Source organism: Microcaecilia unicolor, chromosome 2, assembly GCF_901765095.1.
Source record: "Microcaecilia unicolor chromosome 2, aMicUni1.1, whole genome shotgun sequence".
In the NCBI taxonomy this organism is placed as follows: Eukaryota; Metazoa; Chordata; class Amphibia; order Gymnophiona; family Siphonopidae; genus Microcaecilia; species Microcaecilia unicolor.
Genome location: NC_044032.1, coordinates 108,736,055 through 108,753,769, shown reverse-complemented (window position 1 = coordinate 108,753,769; position 17,715 = coordinate 108,736,055). Strand labels below are relative to the sequence as shown.

The window sequence follows — 17,715 nt, the reverse complement described above, 5'->3', positions numbered from 1 at the left end:
GGGACCACTCCACAGTACATGTTGTGTGTGCTCTGTGGCTTGCTGACTGTGTGTGGGGGCTGCTGGGGATGGAATTGGAATTGGAATGGGTTCTGTCTCAGGAACTGAACTCTTGTGATAGTGTCTCAGGAACAGGACCTCTCAGGAATAGGACCTCTCAGGACAGTGTCTCAGGAACAAGACCTCTCAGGACAGCTTCTCAGGAACAAGACCTATCAGGAACAGCGTCTCAGGAACTGACCTCTCAGGGTAGCGTCTCAGGAACAGGACCTCACAAGAACAGGGCCTCAGGAACTGCAGTGTCACAGGAACACTCGCAGGAGATAGGAGTGCCATGGGATGAGGACACGAACCCACTGAGATTAATCTCCGGGGTGACTGAAAAGTCCCACGGATGTGACATCAGTTCACAGTGACCCATGATTCCCGTTGCAGTCCTGCAGTGGAGGTGGAGCGTGTGCATTCATGCTCTGGGAGCAGCGCCAGCCAGGGGAAGGACGCACCAGAACAAAGCGGCAAGGTAGTCATGGTAGGACGGTGACAGCACCCCCTCCTCATGGGCCCCTCCTGCCTCAGGTCCAGGGTTTGGGCTTGTGAGGAAACAACCGATGGAAACACTGGAGGAGAACTGGAGCATAGATCTGAGTTTGAGTTCCCAGGAGTTGTACTCTGGCCCTAAACCCTTCCAGGCTATGATGTACTGTAATTTGCCACAAAGTCTATGGGAGTCTAGGGTACCTTGGACCTCAAATTCCTTACTGGACGCAGTTTCTACTGGTAGCAGTGTGGGGTGATGTCTTGCTGAGCTCCTCAAGACTACTGGTTTTAACATGAAAAGTATTGTGAATCCAAAAATTAGCTGGCCGTCTTGGTCGATAGGTAACTGGGCCAACTTGATGGAGTATGGGGTAGGGGCCAATGAAGGAGGGAGCAAACTGTGTTGAGGGAGTCTTTAGTTGTAGATGTCTCATGGATAACCAAACCCGTTCCCCTGTCTGAAAATTGGGCGACGGATGTCTTTTCTTATCTGCCTGTCATTTGACTTGAAGAGTAGACTGGCGCCTTGAGTGGTCTGCCAGATACATGTGAGAGAGGCGACGGTCCTTGCCACAGTGGGGACTTCCGGGTCGACTAGCATTGGTAGAGGTATCTGGGGATGTCCGTACATAATCTAGAAAGGAGATGCATCAGTGAAGCTACAGACATGGTTATTGTGGCAGAACTCAGCCTACGGGAGCAACTGTGCCCAATTGTCATGAAAAGCTGATACATAGGCCCATAAAAACAGTTTTAGATACTGGTTGGTTTGCTCAGTCTGCCCGTTGGTCTGAGGGTGGTATCCTGAGGAGAACTCTAGTTTTACTTGGAAAGCATGTTGGAGGCTGCGCCAGAACTTGGACACAAATTGTACTCCCTGATCTGATACTATGGACTCTGGCAAACCATGTAAATGAAAGATTTCTGTTATGAAGAATCGGGCTAACCTGGGAACCGAGGTTAATCCAGGGAGTGAAGTGGGCCATTTTCGAGAAGCAGTCCACAACCACCCAGATGGTAGTATACCCATTGGGAAGAGGAAGATCTGTCATGAGATTCATAGAGATGTGAGTCCAGGGTCTTTTGGGTATCAGAAGTAGTTGTAAATAGGTCCCAGGGACAGGCATGGCTAGGCTTTTGATGTGCGCAAACTGGACAGGCTGCAACGAATTCCTTTACATCTTCCTCAAGTGAGGGCCACAAATAAAAGCAGGAAATAAGGTCTCTGGCGCCTCAAACATAAAATCAAATCTAAGACTGTAAGGATGGGAGTTTTTTTTACACTTAGATGTTCTTTTGCACTACATAACTTGGTTAATTTTTTTCAGATTTGATTTTATGTTTTTTTTTTGTGTTATCCTTAGTAATGGCTTAAATTTTACTTTTACATGTCATCCAGATTATTTATGGTTTTGTTTTATACATTATATGGTTTTATTTCATACATTGTACAGTATTACCGTATTTTGTACCTATCTGCATATTTAATATATATATTTGTTTGTTTGTAGGCACTATGCACAATTGTGCGCTTTTAATGCCAGTGAAGATCTGAGTATTTGTTGATGTATTGGTGATCTGACATTTTTACATTGAGCCTGCAAATAGGTGGGAAAATGTGGGATACAAATGCAATATATATATATATATATATATATATATATATATATATATAATGTTCTGCATGCCTTATTTGTGATTATTTACTTATTCTTTTATAGATCCCTGACAAAGGTATAAGTGCTGAAACTTGGTCAAGATGGGTCATTTTCCAAAAAACTTAATTTGTGGATGAACTTGAGAGCTCCCCTTCACTGGACTATCTCTGCTCTGTTCTGGTTGGTTGTTGTGTTTGTGCAGAGGAGTTTGCTTCTGTTTGTCTTGTTCTGATTTAATAGAAACCTCTAAACAGAAGATTGATGAGGTTAAACCAGAGGTTAATAAAAAGATCGACATTTTGAGGAAATGTAGATAACAATTATGAAGAAGTAGTATGAAGAAGTAGTAGTAGGAGGTAATCTTGAAAGAAAGATTTAGGATTATAGGAAAGAGATCAAGATTACTAAAATAAATAAACTCAAGCGTGATGAGTTGGACTATATACGTGGGACTATTTACTCATGGTCTAGAGCTAAGCCCAAATCTAGATTTAGATCAATATCTAGATTTAGGGCACTGTTTACTAAGCAGTGTTATAGATGCATTAACATTTTTAACGTGCGTTAACCATGCACGTGCTTACAATATCCCTATAGGCTCCTACGTGGTTAGTACATGGGCTAAGTGTGGGAGCGCTAAAAACACTAATGCACCTTAGTAAACTGGGCCCTTAATGTTTCTTCTAAGGATACCGTTCATAATAACAGATCTAAGGAGAGATAGATAGCTTCTCAGGGAAGGGAACAACATGGTAGGGAAAGGTATAAGAAGAGGGTGTGTAGTGAATCTGGTGAGTCTCCTGTTTCCCCTCTTTCTATCCCTGCTAGTACCCAGTGGCTGGACCATCCAATGCTTTTTTACAGAAAATTTGTGAAGAAAGGTCAAGTGAGCAGGATCACAGGCTAGAATACAGGTCCAATCAGCGAAAGAGCTGTTGGATTTTTGGAGGAAGGGGCAGAGGGAGGGGCTAGTCTATGAGGAACAATTGGAGGTAGAAACACCTATTTTTTTTCAAACTTTATTTATTAATTTTAAACAATACAATGTTTGTAGAAACATACATCTGCATATATAATTGAAATAAGAAAAAAAAATAAATGTGACAGGGTTTGTAAAAATAAAGTAGAACAGCATATACAAACATACTATTAGGTAGTTAACACCAATTTTTATTCTATCTAAGTACAGTTTGAATGATACAGAAACATCAGTATTATGTAAGGGCCCCTTACCTTTGTCCCTACGTCGCAATATAATGCCTTCAGAACTAGGGTTGATATATTTAAGTTTACACGAAAATTACAAATCATGGAATTTTTTTCCAATAATACATCAACATATAATGATTTTTTCTGTTGTTAGACGTAATTCAAAATGGGTGCTCCCTAGTCCTCCGGATCCTTTCATCACTACTTTTAAACAATGTGTGCTGAGAGATGTTGCACTTCTTGAGCAAAAAAAGTCACATATGTACTGTAATCTTAATAAAGCAGAAGTATCTAGATAGTTATAAAGCCTGTCGATAAAGACGGTGGTATGGTTATCCTTGATAGAAGTGCATACACTGGAGAGATTGAGAGACAAGTAAGTGATTGTAATTTTTATCGTAAACTCGAGATTGAGCCCACTGAACGGCTAGTGTCTGAAATTAAGACCATTGTAGAGACTGGCTATTCAGCGGGTTTCTTCACTAGTCATGAGAAGGACTTTTTGGTTAATACTAATCCAACAGTTCCAATTATATATATATACTTCCAAAAATAAATATACAAAACATTCGATAACCCTCCTGGAAGACCAATAATTTCAGCTAATGGCTCAGTATTAGAGCTGTTATCAGATTTGGTAGACATTTTTTAAGACCCTTTGTTCCAGCTATCCCTTTTTATGTAAGAAATTCTATCTGGTGCTCACAAATGGGGATAGTGTGTCAAATGTCCAAGTGGGTGCCCACCTGGGCAGCAGTGACCATCAAACAGCTGAAGTGGAGGGCAGCCACTCAAAACTCAAAGCCTGGATTTCAAGCACGCTGACTTTAGTAAAATTGGGGAATACCTCAGAAAGGAGCTGATGGGCTGGGAGGACATATGACAAGTGGAAGGAGGAAGACTAAAAATGGAATTGTGAGACTGAAAGATGCTGTGAACTGCTATGTGGATAATAATGACGAAAAAGCAAATTTGCTAAACAAATACTTTTGTTCTGTTTTCACTGAAGAAAATCCTGAGAAGGACTACAATTGACTGGCAAAAGTACATATGAGAACGGAGCGGATATAGCACCATTCACAGAAGAGAGTGTTTATGAACAACTTGAAAATCTAAAGGTGGACAAAGCCATGGGACTGGACGGGATCCATCCCAAGATATTGAGGGAGCTCAGAGAGGTTCTGGCGGTCCTCTTAAAGATTTAATAAATCTTTGGAGACGGGGGAGGTTCCAAGGGATTGGAGAAGAGCGGATGTGGTCCCTCTTCACAAAAGTGGTGATAGGGAAGAAGCTGGAAACTACAAGCCGGTAAGCCGTACTTCAGTTATTGGAAAAGTAATGGAAGTGATGCTGAAAGAAAGGATAGTGAATTTCCTGGAATCCAATAAGTTGCAAGATCCAAGACATGGCTTTACCAAAGATAAATCGTGCCAAATGAATCTCATTGAATTCTTTGACTGGGTGACCAAAGAACTGAATCAAGCAAGATTGATAAGAAGAAAATGATTGAAGGCTGTTATTGTATTGATATGCAGATATAAGGAGTGTTATTATAAAAATTTAATAAATTATTAAAAAAAAAGAACTGAATCAAGGATGTGGTATAGATGTAATCTACTTAGATTTCAGTAAAGCCTTTGACACTGTTCCCCACAGGAGGCTCTTGAATAAACTTGACAGGCTGAAGATAGGACCCAGTGTGGTGAACTGGATTAGGAACTGGTTGACGGACAGATGCCAGAGGGTGGTGGTTCATGGATTTCACTTGGATGAGGGAAAGGTGAGTAGTGGGGTGCATCAGGGATCGGTGCTGGGGCCAATTCTGTTCAATATATTTCTGAGTAACATTGCTGAAGGGTTAGAAGGTAAAGTTTGCCTTTTTGCGGATGATATCAAGATTTGTAACAGAGTGGACACCCCGGAGGGAGTGGAAAACATGAAAAAGGATCTGCAGAAGCTAGAAGAATAGTCTAATGTTTGGCAATTGAAATTCAGTGCAAAGAAATGCAAAGTGATGCACTTAGGGAGTAGAAATCCACGGGAGACGTATGTGTTAGGCGGTGAGAGTCTGATATGTACAGACAGGGAGAGGGAGCTTGGGGTGATAGTATCTGAGGATCTGAAGGCGATGAAACTGTGTGACAAGGCGGTGGCCATATCCAGAAGGATGCTAGGCTGTATAGAGAGAGGTGTGACCAGCAGAAGAAAGGTGGTGTTGATGCCCCTGTACAAGTCGTTGGTGAGGCCCCACCTGGAGTATTGTGTTCAGTTTTGGAGGCCGTATCTTGCTAAGGATGTAAAAAGAATTGAAGCGGTGCAAAGAAAAGCTACAAGAATGGTATGGGATTTGCGTTACAAGACGTATGAGGAGAGACTTGCTGACCTGAACATGTATACCCTGGAGGAAATGAGAAACAGGGGTGATATGATAAAGACGTTCAAATATTTGAAAGGTAGTAATCCGCAAACAAACCTTTTCCAGAGATGGGAAGGTGGTAGAATTAGAGGACATGAAATGAGGTTGAAGGGGGGCAGACTCAAGGAAAATGTCAGGAAGTATTTTTTCACAGAGTGTGGTAGATACTTGGAATGCCCTCCCGCAGGAGGTGGTGGAGATGAAAACGGTAACGGAATTAAAAAATGTATGGGATAAACATAAAGAAATCCTGTTCAGAAGGAATGGATCCTCAGAAGCTTAGCAGAGATTGGGTGGCTGCACCGGTGGTTGGGAGGTGGGGCTAGTGCTGGGCAGACTTCTACGGTTTGTGCCCTGAAAATGGCAGGGACAAATCAAGGTCAGGTATACATATAAAGTAGCACATATGAGTTTATCTTGTTGGGCAGACTGGATGGACCGTACAGGTCTTTCTCTGCCATCACCTACTATGTTACTATGCATATAATAAATCTTTTGGATGATTATGAGGGTGATGTTAGTAACCTAATTCTAGTCACTCTAGATATTGAGTCATTACAGATGAATATTCCTCAGGTCGCTGCTTTGGAAATAGTTGAAGAAACCTTACTTGCAAGTGCTACTAATCTTAGGATACACAGCTCTTTTATACTTGAGTTAGCTAAATTGGCTTTGACAGAAAATTATTTCTGTTTCCAAGGACAAATGTTTCTTATAGATAAAAGGAATTGCCACAGGTGTCTCGATGGCACCTGATTTGGCAAATCTGTATGTTGGTGATTTTGAAGGTAAACACCTTGTTAACGATCCCTTTTCTAAACATGTTAAACTCTGGCATCAATACATAGACGATGTGCTTCTTCTGTGAGTCAATACATAGACGATGTGCTTCTGTGACAGGGAAGTGAGGAGCACCTCAAGATCTTTAACGATTGGTTGAATGAGTGAGGTACTAACCTCATAAGATGTCTTTTTATCACCATGAGATTACATTTTTAGATATTTTAATTTGCAAAGGAACATATGGTTTCAGTACAGCCAAGTACTTAAGAATACAGTAGTTTTCATAATAAGAACCATTTGCCTTACAGTCAGTTTCTACAGTTATGTAGGCTATGTTCGGATTTGGTTGAATTTGAGAAACAGGCTGAAATTATGATTGATAAGTTTAAAAATAGGGGATATCTGAGGAAATGTATAATGAATGCTATATAAAAGCTAAGGCAGCAGACAGGGAAAACCTTTTGAAAAATAAGAATAAAAGGGATCCCGGCATTGTTTGTACTCTTTAATTTTCTACATTCTCCCATGGTATTGAACAAATTATTAAGACCAGCACAGGAAACAGTAGCAGCAGACAGAGAGCCGCGGTCCTGCACCTCTGCCTTGGTTATTAACACAGACCCGGCCAGGTGCAACAGGAGGAATATCATGCTGCATGGCGGGTGGATGAAAGGGGTGAGAGACAGAGAAACAGAGTAAGACAGGATGGAAGAGGCAGTGGGTCCGGGAAAGGACACAGTTGGGACTGGGGAGGCTTTTATACTGGGCCGGGCTCAGCTAATCTGGGACTGGGCCCTGCCTCATCACTGATCAGCCTTCAGCCCAACGTCTCTCAGCAGGTAAAACAAATATGTGTAATTGTGGGCTTCTAGGCTGGGGTGGGCTGTTCAATGCCGGGGGGAAGGGGGGGTGAGGGAAGGTATATTGGTGGGTTTCTGGGCAGGGATGTGCTCAGTGCCCAGGCTAAAATAATGATTTAAAAAAAAGTTGAATGTTTTATGTTGGTTTTTGGGTGGGGGGTAGTCTCTGCAGTGCCCAAGACATTAAAAAATAAAATATTTTATATTTAATGCTGGTGTGCTTCAGAGTGGAGAGGGAGATTGGGAAGAGCAAGGGAGATGCCAGACTATGGGGGGACAAGTAGAGCGTAGGACAGGGCTGACGCTAGGCTACAAGGAGGAGTGGGGGGAGTTACAGAGCTTATGCCTAGCTGCAGGGATAGATGGTGGGGAAGAGAAGGATAGGGACCGTGCCATTGCTACCTAGCTTGTGTGAATGTCATCCATTCCTGCTCTGTCCCTTCAGACTTTCTATTTGGGGTATCCTCAAGGAAGTGGGTGTTTCCAAACGCAATCTCTTGTTTGTTGAGAAATACCTTGTCCTTCATGCATAAGAGCTCTTTACCCTATCCTCTTCCCCCTTTGCAGCACAAACTTGTGTAGAGAGAAACAAAAAAAAAAGGAAACCCAGAATCACAATGGAGGCAATTGGCTCCTAGGCCTTATAGTGAAAACCTCTCACTGATCTATGGCGTCAGATACCCTTAGGCAGCAGTCCCTGTACTACGCGCATCCCTGGCCTCAGAACCTACCAAAGAGGCTTGGCGTATTGGCGACATATATCTCGCAACCCCACAGAAGTGGGACTGGGAAGGGGAAAAGGAGGAGACGTAGGCGTCAGTTGCCAGAGCAACTATTGCGCAGGCGCAAGGAGCGACAAACCTGCGTCTTCACAGGGGCTGCCGGAGCGTACCACATTCTGTCTCCGGCTGGGGAGTGGGGAGATGAGAAACGGCACTCGAGTGGCTGAGGGAAGAGGGCGCGCGCGTGATTGTTGGCAGGTTGGGCGCTTCGGTGGCTCTCGGTTACCTGCTTCGTGCGCGAGTAGGAGGGGGATGCGCGTGCTTGGTCCATCCTTGGTTTTGGACGTAGTTGGTGGTAGTGTAGCTACTACTGTGTCAGTATGGCTGCCGCTGTAAACAAGCCTTTCGCTGGAGCTGGGCTGGATGGAGGCGGAGGCGGCAGTTGGGGGCGACAGAGCCGAGGTACTGCGGCCACGGGCTGCGCTGTGAAGGTGAGGACCTGGGGCCAAGATGGTGTACTTATAGGCTGCGGAACGAAGCTTTCTTTCCCTCTGCCCCCGGTCTGGCCCTGGGTGTAAACAGTGACAGGCAGGGCTCGATGTAGTTTTATGTGTGCATGTATAAAATGAGGATTCGAGAAGTCGAAATGGGCAGACTGGGTGAACAAAGTAATACAGCGAGAAAAACAAAAATAACTACAAATAAGTATGTCGCGCTCTCCTTGCTCGTTGCAAAGCATGGAATGAAGACCTAATGCAAGGCGATACAGTGAGCCTTACACGAGTGTGGGAGATGTATTTAAGTAATGTGTTTTAGCTGCAGAGTTGCTGGTTCGCTTTCTTTAAAGAACCTTTTTTGAGTCCTATATGTATAAATAGGCGCCTGCCTGCATCTCCATCCCTAGCTCCCTTGGATGCGGAAGGAATGTCTTTGATAGCTACTGGAATGCACGCTATCACGTTAGTGGAAATGTTATTTTTTGGAATCAATAATAGTATGGGATGTTTATCCCATTTCAGTTTATTACAAATTCCTTTTTAAGATTTAGGACTTGATTTACTACGGCATTTCCTCCATTCCGTATTTGGAGGGGAAAATATTCTAGTAAAAGTAAAACTCAGTTTGACACTTACTGGTATTTTAGGTTTTGTAGGGTGCTGTTTTGTAGGAACGTATATAGCCAGAATATAGAAAAGGAAATTGGGATTCAAGCTTACTTGAAGAGGCTTATCTCTGATATTCACAATCTAAATAGATTTGGAACCAATCTGGCTTCTTGTTCTTACAAAGTGTCTTTTTATTTTTTTTTCTTAGTTCTTGGCCCTAGATGTATGGTTTATTTTTACTCATTTAAAGGTAGTGGTTCATTTTTTGTTGGTAGTGAAAGTACTTTATGGCAATATCTTGCTGACTCCCTGCTGTTGCTTTACAGACACGTGTAACATGTTATATCTTTCAAACTGTAGGCTCTTGAGTGTGGAGTTTGTGAAGATGTATTTTCTCTGCAAGGTGACAAAGTTCCCAACCTGCTCTTCTGTGGCCATACTGTCTGTCATGACTGCCTCATCATCTTGCTGACCCCCTACTGTTGCTTTACAGACATGTGTAACATGTTATATCTTTCAAACTGTAGGTTCTTGAGTGTGGAGTTTGTGAAGATGTATTTTCTCTGCAAGGTGACAAAGTTCCCCGCCTGCTCTTGTGTGGCCATACTGTCTGTCATGACTGCCTCACCCGTCTTCCTCTCCATGGCAGAGCAATTCGTTGCCCTTTTGATCGCCAAGTCACTGAATTAGGTAATGCAAAACTTAAATGTTAATATGGGAATTATGCATTGTATGTTACTTATAAGGCTTGGGATGCATAAGTGCTCTGGGGATGATACTGAAAATTGCACGTTAGAGCAGCAGACCACACAGTTTCTAATGTAGGCTTTATAGAAAAGGTTTCCTGCGTGCTGGATGCAGTAGTCAGTGATCATGCTAATTACTACTGTATTAAAGTCACGATAGTAATGTGCAGGCCATTGCAAAATGTCTCGCTTTATGTTAGTGCATGAGCAGTGATTATCTCATGTGCTGTCAGGAAGGGGACCTTTAAAAAAAAGGAAAAAGCCACCGCAACCCCCCAACACCACAATTTATTGGTAGTCTCGCAACCCCCTGCCCCCTCTACCCCCTCCTTACCAAATAGGTCTCATAAATTGAGAAGTGCATCCACTAATTAACTTTGGCCTTAGAATTCTTATCTGCCAACATTTTATTTAATTTAACAATTTATAGCCTGCTTTTCAAAACATAAGTACCAAGGGCACTGAGATAACATAAAACCATTGACTAACAATAAACATATACATAAACATGCAATTAAAATCAGAAGCATAATATTGTAAATAAAATTCCAGTAGATATGAAAAAATATTATTCATATCTGTTATATATTGTGGCTTGCTAACAGATAACACCCAACCCTCACTCCGCAGATAACTCCCTCTTTTTTGACTTGGGCTATTTTTGGCGCTCACACCGAAAAAAACAAATTTGCACGCAGCAGGTCGCTCCTTAGAGGGAACACTGATTCCCTCCCCCAGCCTGTGTACCTTGAAGCAGAAGGGCGATGCTCACTTGGTCCTGCCTTGGTGTCACATCTTGGAACATGGCAGCACTTGGTGCATGCAATGCATGGTCCAGGGTCAGTCTGCTAAATAAGAGAATTTTTCCATTATTTGATCGTCTCTGCCCAGATTACCAAATAAGGGCAAAATGAGGGAGCAAGTGGGGGCCTGAATGAGGGTGCTCCTAGACACCAGGGCTATGTTATTTGGGGGTATCACTGTCTTTAGGGGATCCACTAAACATCAGGGCTTTTATTCCTTTTTTTGGTGGGGGGATTAGTGAATGTTGGGGGTGGGATGGGGAGGGCTGGAGTTAGGGGGCTATTAGTTTTTGTTCCCCCAGTGGACTGTGGTAGAAGGGGGAGCAAACCCTTCTCCACATACTTAGACATGGCATTTAGGTTCCCACGTTATGCTCGCCTTAGTCTTCTGCAATTGTTCTCTGCATTGGGGAGGAATAGCTGAATGCATCTTTACTGTGCATTTAAATAAGGTGTGTGCTGGTGCCTTGTTTCAATGCAAAACATTTTTTTAATGTAGCGAGTGCCATGGGACCAGACGGGATCCATCCTAGGCTATTGAGTGAGCTCAGAGAGGTTCTGGTGGGTCCTCTTAAGATTTGTTTAATAAATCTTTGGAGACGGGGGAGGTTCTGTGGGATTGGAGAAGAGTAGATGTGGTCCCTCTTCACAAATGTGGTGACAGAAAAAGCTGGAAACTACAGGCTGGTAAGCCTCACTTTGGTTATTGGAAAAGTAATGGAAGCGATGCTAAGGAAAGGATAGTGAAAGGATTATGAATATCCTGGAATCCAATAGGTTACAAGATCTGAGACAACGTGGTTTTATCAAAGGTAAATCATGTCAAACGAATCTGAATTCTTGGGTGACCAGAGAATTGGATCTAGGATGTGCGCTAGATGTAACCTACTTAGATTTCAGCAAAGCCTTTGACTCGGTTCCTCATAGGAGGCTCTTCAATAAACTTGACAGGCTGAAGTTAGGACCCAAAGTGGTGAACTGGATTAGGAACTGGTTCACAGACAGACGCCAGAGGTTGGTGGTTAATGGAATTCACTCGGAGGAAGGAAAGTGAGTAGTGGAGTGCCTCAAGGATCGGTGCTGGGGCTGATTCTGTTCAATATATTTGTGAGCAGCATTACTGAAATTTAGAAGGTAAAGTTGATGACAGAGTGGACACCCTGGAGGGAGTGGAAAAGATGAAAAAGGATCTGCAAAAGTTAGAAGAGTGGTCTAATGTTTGGCAATTAAAATTCAGTGCAAAAAAGTGCAGAGTGATACACTTAAGGAGTAGAAATCCAACGGGATACATACATGTTAGGTGGTGAGAGGCTGATATGCACACATAGGGAGAAGGATCTTGGGGTGATAGTATTTGATGATCTGAGGATGATGAAACAGTGTGACAGTGTGATGGCTGTAGCCAGAAGGATGCTAGGTTGTAACCATCAGAAGAATGGAGGTGTTGATGCCCCTGTACAAGTCGTTGGTGAGGCCCCACCTGTAGTATTCTGTTCAGTTTTTGAGGCCGTATCTTGGTAAAGATGTAAGAAGATTTGAAGCGGTCCAGAGGAAGGTGACAAAATGATATGGGAATTGCACCAAAAAAACATATGAGAAGAGACTGGAAGAACTGAATATGTATACCCTAGAGGAGAGGAGGGACAGGGATGATATGATAACAGATGTTTAAATACTTGAAAGGTATTAATATAGAAACAGATATTTTCCAGAGAAGGGAAAATGGTAAAACTAGAGGACATGAATTGAGGTTGTGGACTGGTAGACTTAGGAGTAATATCAGAAAATTATTTTTCACGGAGAGGGTGGTTGATGTTTGGAATGCCCTCCCGAGAGGGGTGGTGGAGAAAAAAAACTGTGGCAGAATTCAAAATAGCGTGGGATGAAAGCAGAGGATCTCTAATTAGAGAATGAATGGTATAAAAAAAAAATAAACTACGTATGTGTTTGCATATCAAGTGGTGGTTAGATGGCAACTCTGGCTATATCAACTAAGGCTAGTGCGGGGCTGGCTTGTACGGTCTGAGTGCTGCATATAACAATCTGGCTTCCATATCATCATGCTGATCAATCCATAGACTGGTGGGTTGTGTCCATCTACCAGCAGGTGGAGATAGAGAGCAAACTTTTGCCTCCCTATATGTGGTCATGTGCTGCCGGAAACTCCCCAGTATGTTCTCTATCTCAGCAGGTGGTGGTCACACACAGCAGCAGCTCTGGCTAGGCCTCCAAGCCTAATTTTTAGGTTTTGTTGAGTGCCTGGGGTTGAGGGCTCTTCTTGAGCAAGTGCAAACCTGGTGGCGCCAGGTCCCTCCTTTTCTCCCCCCTCCCGCTGGCTCCGTTGAAAAAAAAAAAAAAAAAGAATTTTGAACGTCCTTAAAGGCGTTTATTTAAACGTTTATTGCAGCTACTCACTGGGACACCAGGTCGTTACAGCTCGGAGCGGAAAGCAGGTAATTTTTACCTTTTATAGCGGGCAGGGGGTTCCCCGATTGGTCTCCACGTGGCCTATGGCGTCGGAGGGCGAGGGCGCAAAGAGTCGCTCCCCGGATCGCGTGTGCGCTTCTAGAGGGGATGCGGGGGTCTTAAAGTCTGATTCGCCCTTGTTGGGTGACAGTTTCGTGACCGATGAGTGTCCCGGTCCTTCCTTCGGTGTGGCGGTTTTTCCCGCCATAAACGCCCATCCCCCGCGGCTCGCCTCCGCCATATTGGCCGGCCACGCGGCTCGGACGGCTTCTTCTTGGGCCGCCCTTGAGGTGGGAGACATTGATGCCATGAACGCCCTTAATTTGGGCGACGGCACAAAAGCGGCTAAAGTTAAGCGCCGTTTTTCCCGCGCGGCTCCTTCGCGGAGTGTCGCGCCGGACGCCATCTTGGATGCGCAGCATGTCTCTCCCCCGCTCTTGCGAGCGCCGGTTGAGGGTGCGTCTAGGGCTGTAGCCCAGACTGCGGAAGTGCACAGTCTGGGGGGTTTCTCCCCCGAGTTTGTTTTGCTGCTGCATCAGGCCTCCCTTATGCAAAACGCTGCCCCTGCTCCCTCGTCTGGTAAAGAGGTTGAGGCCCCGGAGGTAAACGCCCTCGGGTTGATTCCCAGGCCTTGGAGGACTTTGTCTCCTCCGATGTAGATGAGGGCAGCGTATCTGAGTTCTCCCAACGGTCCTTTGCGGATTCCTTGAAGGAGACGGATCCCCGCTCGGATGGAGCGGATGACCCCTCTGCAGCGCGGCTCTTTAGCTCAGAGGATTTGCCCAACCTGTTAATGCAGGCCATGGGCATTTTGAAGATTTCCTCTCCGGAGGACGTCTCTCCCTCAGCCCCTGTTGGCTCTGCCATTATGCTGGGGACGAAGCGCCCGCATAGAACCTTCCACGTGCATGATGCCATGCACACCTTAATTTCGGCTCAATGGGATGTCCCGGAAGCGAGCCTTAAAGTGGCTAGGGCTATGTCCCGCCTCTATCCTTTGCCTGAAAGTGAACGTGAGGCCTATCTGTGGCCTACCGTGGATTCTTTAATCACTGCGGTGACTAAGAAAACGGCGTTGCCGGTGGAAGGTGGCATGGCCCTAAAGGACACCCAAGACAGAAGATTGGAGGCGGCCTTAAGGTCGTCCTTTGAGGCGGCTGCTTTAAGTTTGCAGGCCTCAGTTTGCGGCTCCTATGTGGCCAGGGCGTGCCTGTCTATGGTGCAGCGGGCTTCCCCCTCGGATCATTCCTTGAGGGCTGATTGGCCGGCCCTGGAATCGGGCTTAGCCTATTTGGCAGACTTGCTGTATGATGTCTTGAGGGCCTCAGCTAAAGGCATGGCTCAGACAATCTCTGCGCGGCGGTGGCTTTGGCTGAAGCATAGGTCTGCTGACTACGCCTCTAAATCCCGCCTGGCTAGATTGCCTTTTAAAGGCAAGCTGCTCTTTGGGGTCGAGCTGGACAAAATCGTGACCGATTTCGGCACGTCTAAGGGCAAGAAGTTACCAGAGGTCAGGGCTCGGGCTAGTGCTCGCCCCGGTACCTCCAGAGGACGGTTTCAGGAAGCCCGTCGGTACCGCCCGGGCAGGTCGGGCTCCTCTGCCCCCTCTTCCTTCAAGAGGAACTTCTCCCCCAAGCAGCATTCCTTTCGCAGAGACCGCCGTCCCGGAGGTGCTCCCTCCGGTCCTCCCCTAGGGTCTTGTACCCAATGACGGGGCCTTGGTCCACGCCCCAGTGCAGATTGGAGGACGGCTGTCCTCGGTTCGGGACGAGTGGACCACAATAACTTCAGACGCTTGGGTGCTGGAAGTCATCAGAGACGGCTACAAGCTAGAGTTCTGCCGACCCTTAAGAGACGGGTTTGTACTCTCTCCCTGCAAGTCTCCGGTCAAAGCTGTGGCAGTGCAGCAGACCTTGGACAATCTGATCCGCCTGGGTGCGGTCGTTCCGGTGCCAGAAAATTAGCTTGGCAAGGGACGTTACTCCATTTACTTTGTGGTACCAAAGAAAGGAGGTTCTGTACAGCCTATCCTCGACCTCAAAGGGGTCAATCAGGCACTTTCGCATGGAGACCCTCCGCTCTGTTATAGCGGCAGTGAAGGCAGGAGAGTTCCTGGCATCCTTGGACATCAAGGAAGCGGACTTGCATATTCCCATCTGGCCTCCTCATCAACGCTTTCTGCGTTTTGCAGTACTGGGCCGACACTTCCAGTTCAGAGCCCTCCCGTTCGGGTTGGCTACTGCTCCGCGGACCTTCTCCAAAGTAATGGTGGTCATCGCGGCCTTCCTGAGGAAGAAAGGAGTACAAGTCCATCCTTATCTGGACGACTGGTTGATCCGAGCCCCCTCTTATGCAGAGTGCGGCAAAGCTGTGAACCGGGTGGTTGCTCTTTTGAGCTCCCTGGGGTGGATCATCAACTGGGAGAAAAGCCACCTGCGCCCCACTCAGTCCCTGGAGTATCTGGGAGTTCGATTCGACACCCAAGTGGGCAGAGTGTTCCTGCCAGACAATTGGATTGTCAAGCTTCAGGCTCAGATGGACCAGTTCCTAGTAGCCTCTCCTCTTCGGGCTTGGGACTATGTGCAGCTGTTGGGCTATGACGGCCACGATGGAAGTAGTGCCCTGGGCCAGGGCTCATATGAGACCACTACAACACTCTCTGCTGCAGCGCTGGACTCCGATGTCGGAGGATTATGCTGTGCGCCTTCCCTTGGACCCAGCAGTGCGCAAGGCGCTGAGCTGGTGGACGCAGACAGACAAGTTGTCTGCAGGAATGCCTCTGGTGACCCCGGAGTGGATTGTCGTCACGACGGACGCCTCTTTGTCGGGCTGGGGAGCCCACTGCTTGGGAAGGACAGCGCAGGGGCTCTGGTCTCCTGCAGAGGCAAGTGGTCTATCAACCTCCTGGAACTCAGAGCCATTCGGTTGGCGCTTTTGGAGTTCATCCCGGTACTGGCGTTGAAGCCTGTACGGGTCCTGTCGGACAATGCCACGGCTGTGGCCTATGTCAACCACCAGGGAGGTACCAAGAGCGCCCCTCTAGCCAAGGAGGCCATGAATCTATGCCAGTGGGCGGAAGCGAACCTGGAACAGCTGTCAGCGGCCCACATTGCCGGGGTCATGAATGTCAAGGCGGACTGTCTCAGTCGCCATACCTTGGAGCCCGGAGAGTGGCAGCTATCTGCTCAGGCGTTCTTGGACATCACGAAGCGCTGGGGCCAGCCGAGCCTAGATCTGATGGCGTCATCGGCCAATTGCCAACTGCCGCGCTTTTTCAGCAGAGGACGGGACCCTCGATCCCTGGGAGAGATGCTCTTCTCCAACAGTGGCCGACACAAGAGATTCTCTATGTGTTCCCGCCCTGGCCCATGTTGGGCAGGGTGCTAGACCGGGTGGCAAAGCATCCGGGCCGGATAATCCTGGTGGGTCCGGATTGGCCCAGACGTCCCTGGTATGCGGACTTGATCAGGCTCTCAGTGGACGAACCTCTGCAACTGCCAGTGGAGCAGGGCCTGTTACATCAGGGTCCCGTGGTGATGGAGGATTCCTCCCCCTTTGGTCTTACGGCCTGGCTATTGAGCGGCAGAGTCTGAGGAAGAAGGGCTTCTCAGACAAGGTCATCGCCACTCTGCTGAGAGCGAGGTAGCGCTCTACTTCTACTGCTTACGCCAGGGTTTGGCGTACCTTTGCAGCGTGGTGTGAAGCAGGTTCACTTTCTCCATTTACTGCTCCAATTTCTTCAGTGCTGGCGTTCCTGCAAGAAGGTCTGGAGAAAGGCCTGTCGCTCAGTTCCCTGAAAGTCCAGGTAGCGGCCCTGGCTTGCTTCAGGGGCCGCCTGAAGGGTGCTTCCCTGGCTTCGCAGCCAGATGTGGTGCGTTTCCTCAAGGGAGTTAATCACCTGCGCCCTCCTCTGCACTCAGTGGTGCCTGCGTGGAATCTCAACCTGGTACTAAGAGCCTTGCAGAAGCCGCCTTTTGAACCCTTGTCGAGGGCATCTCTGAAAGACCTGACGTTGAAAGCAGTCTTTTTGGTGGCTATCACTTCAGCCAGAAGAGTTTCCGAGCTCCAGGCACTCTCATGTCGAGAGCCTTTTCTGCAGTTCACTGAGGCAGGAGTGACTATTCGCACAGTGCCTTCCTTCCTGCCCAAGATTGTGTCGCGCTTCCATGTGAATCATCAGCTCTGTCTCCCTTCCTTTCGTAGGGAGGACTACCCAGAGGAATTCTCTGCTCTCAAATATCTGGATGTGAGACGAGTTATCATCAGATACTTGGAAGTGACCAATGATTTCCGGAAATCGGATCATCTGTTTGTCCTGTTTGCAGGTCCTCGTAAGGGTCTCCAGGCTGCTAAGCCTACAGTGGCAAGATGGGTCAAGGAAGCCATTGCAGCGGCTTATGTGGCCGCGG

General features: G+C 46.6%; 1 protein-coding gene across 1 annotated transcript in view; it reads left to right on the top strand.

Annotated features, from left to right (window-relative positions):
* Positions 1-8,319: 8,319 nt before the first annotated feature.
* The window catches only part of TRIM23 (tripartite motif containing 23), a 123,506-nt gene continuing 114,110 nt past the window's right edge, over positions 8,320-17,715 (top strand). Inside the window, exons 1-2 of the mRNA XM_030193188.1 lie at positions 8,320-8,676; positions 9,819-9,981. Of these exons, the coding sequence (XP_030049048.1) occupies positions 8,566-8,676; positions 9,819-9,981 (274 nt within the window). The 5' untranslated portion in view covers positions 8,320-8,565. The remainder of the gene's footprint in view (positions 8,677-9,818; positions 9,982-17,715) is intronic.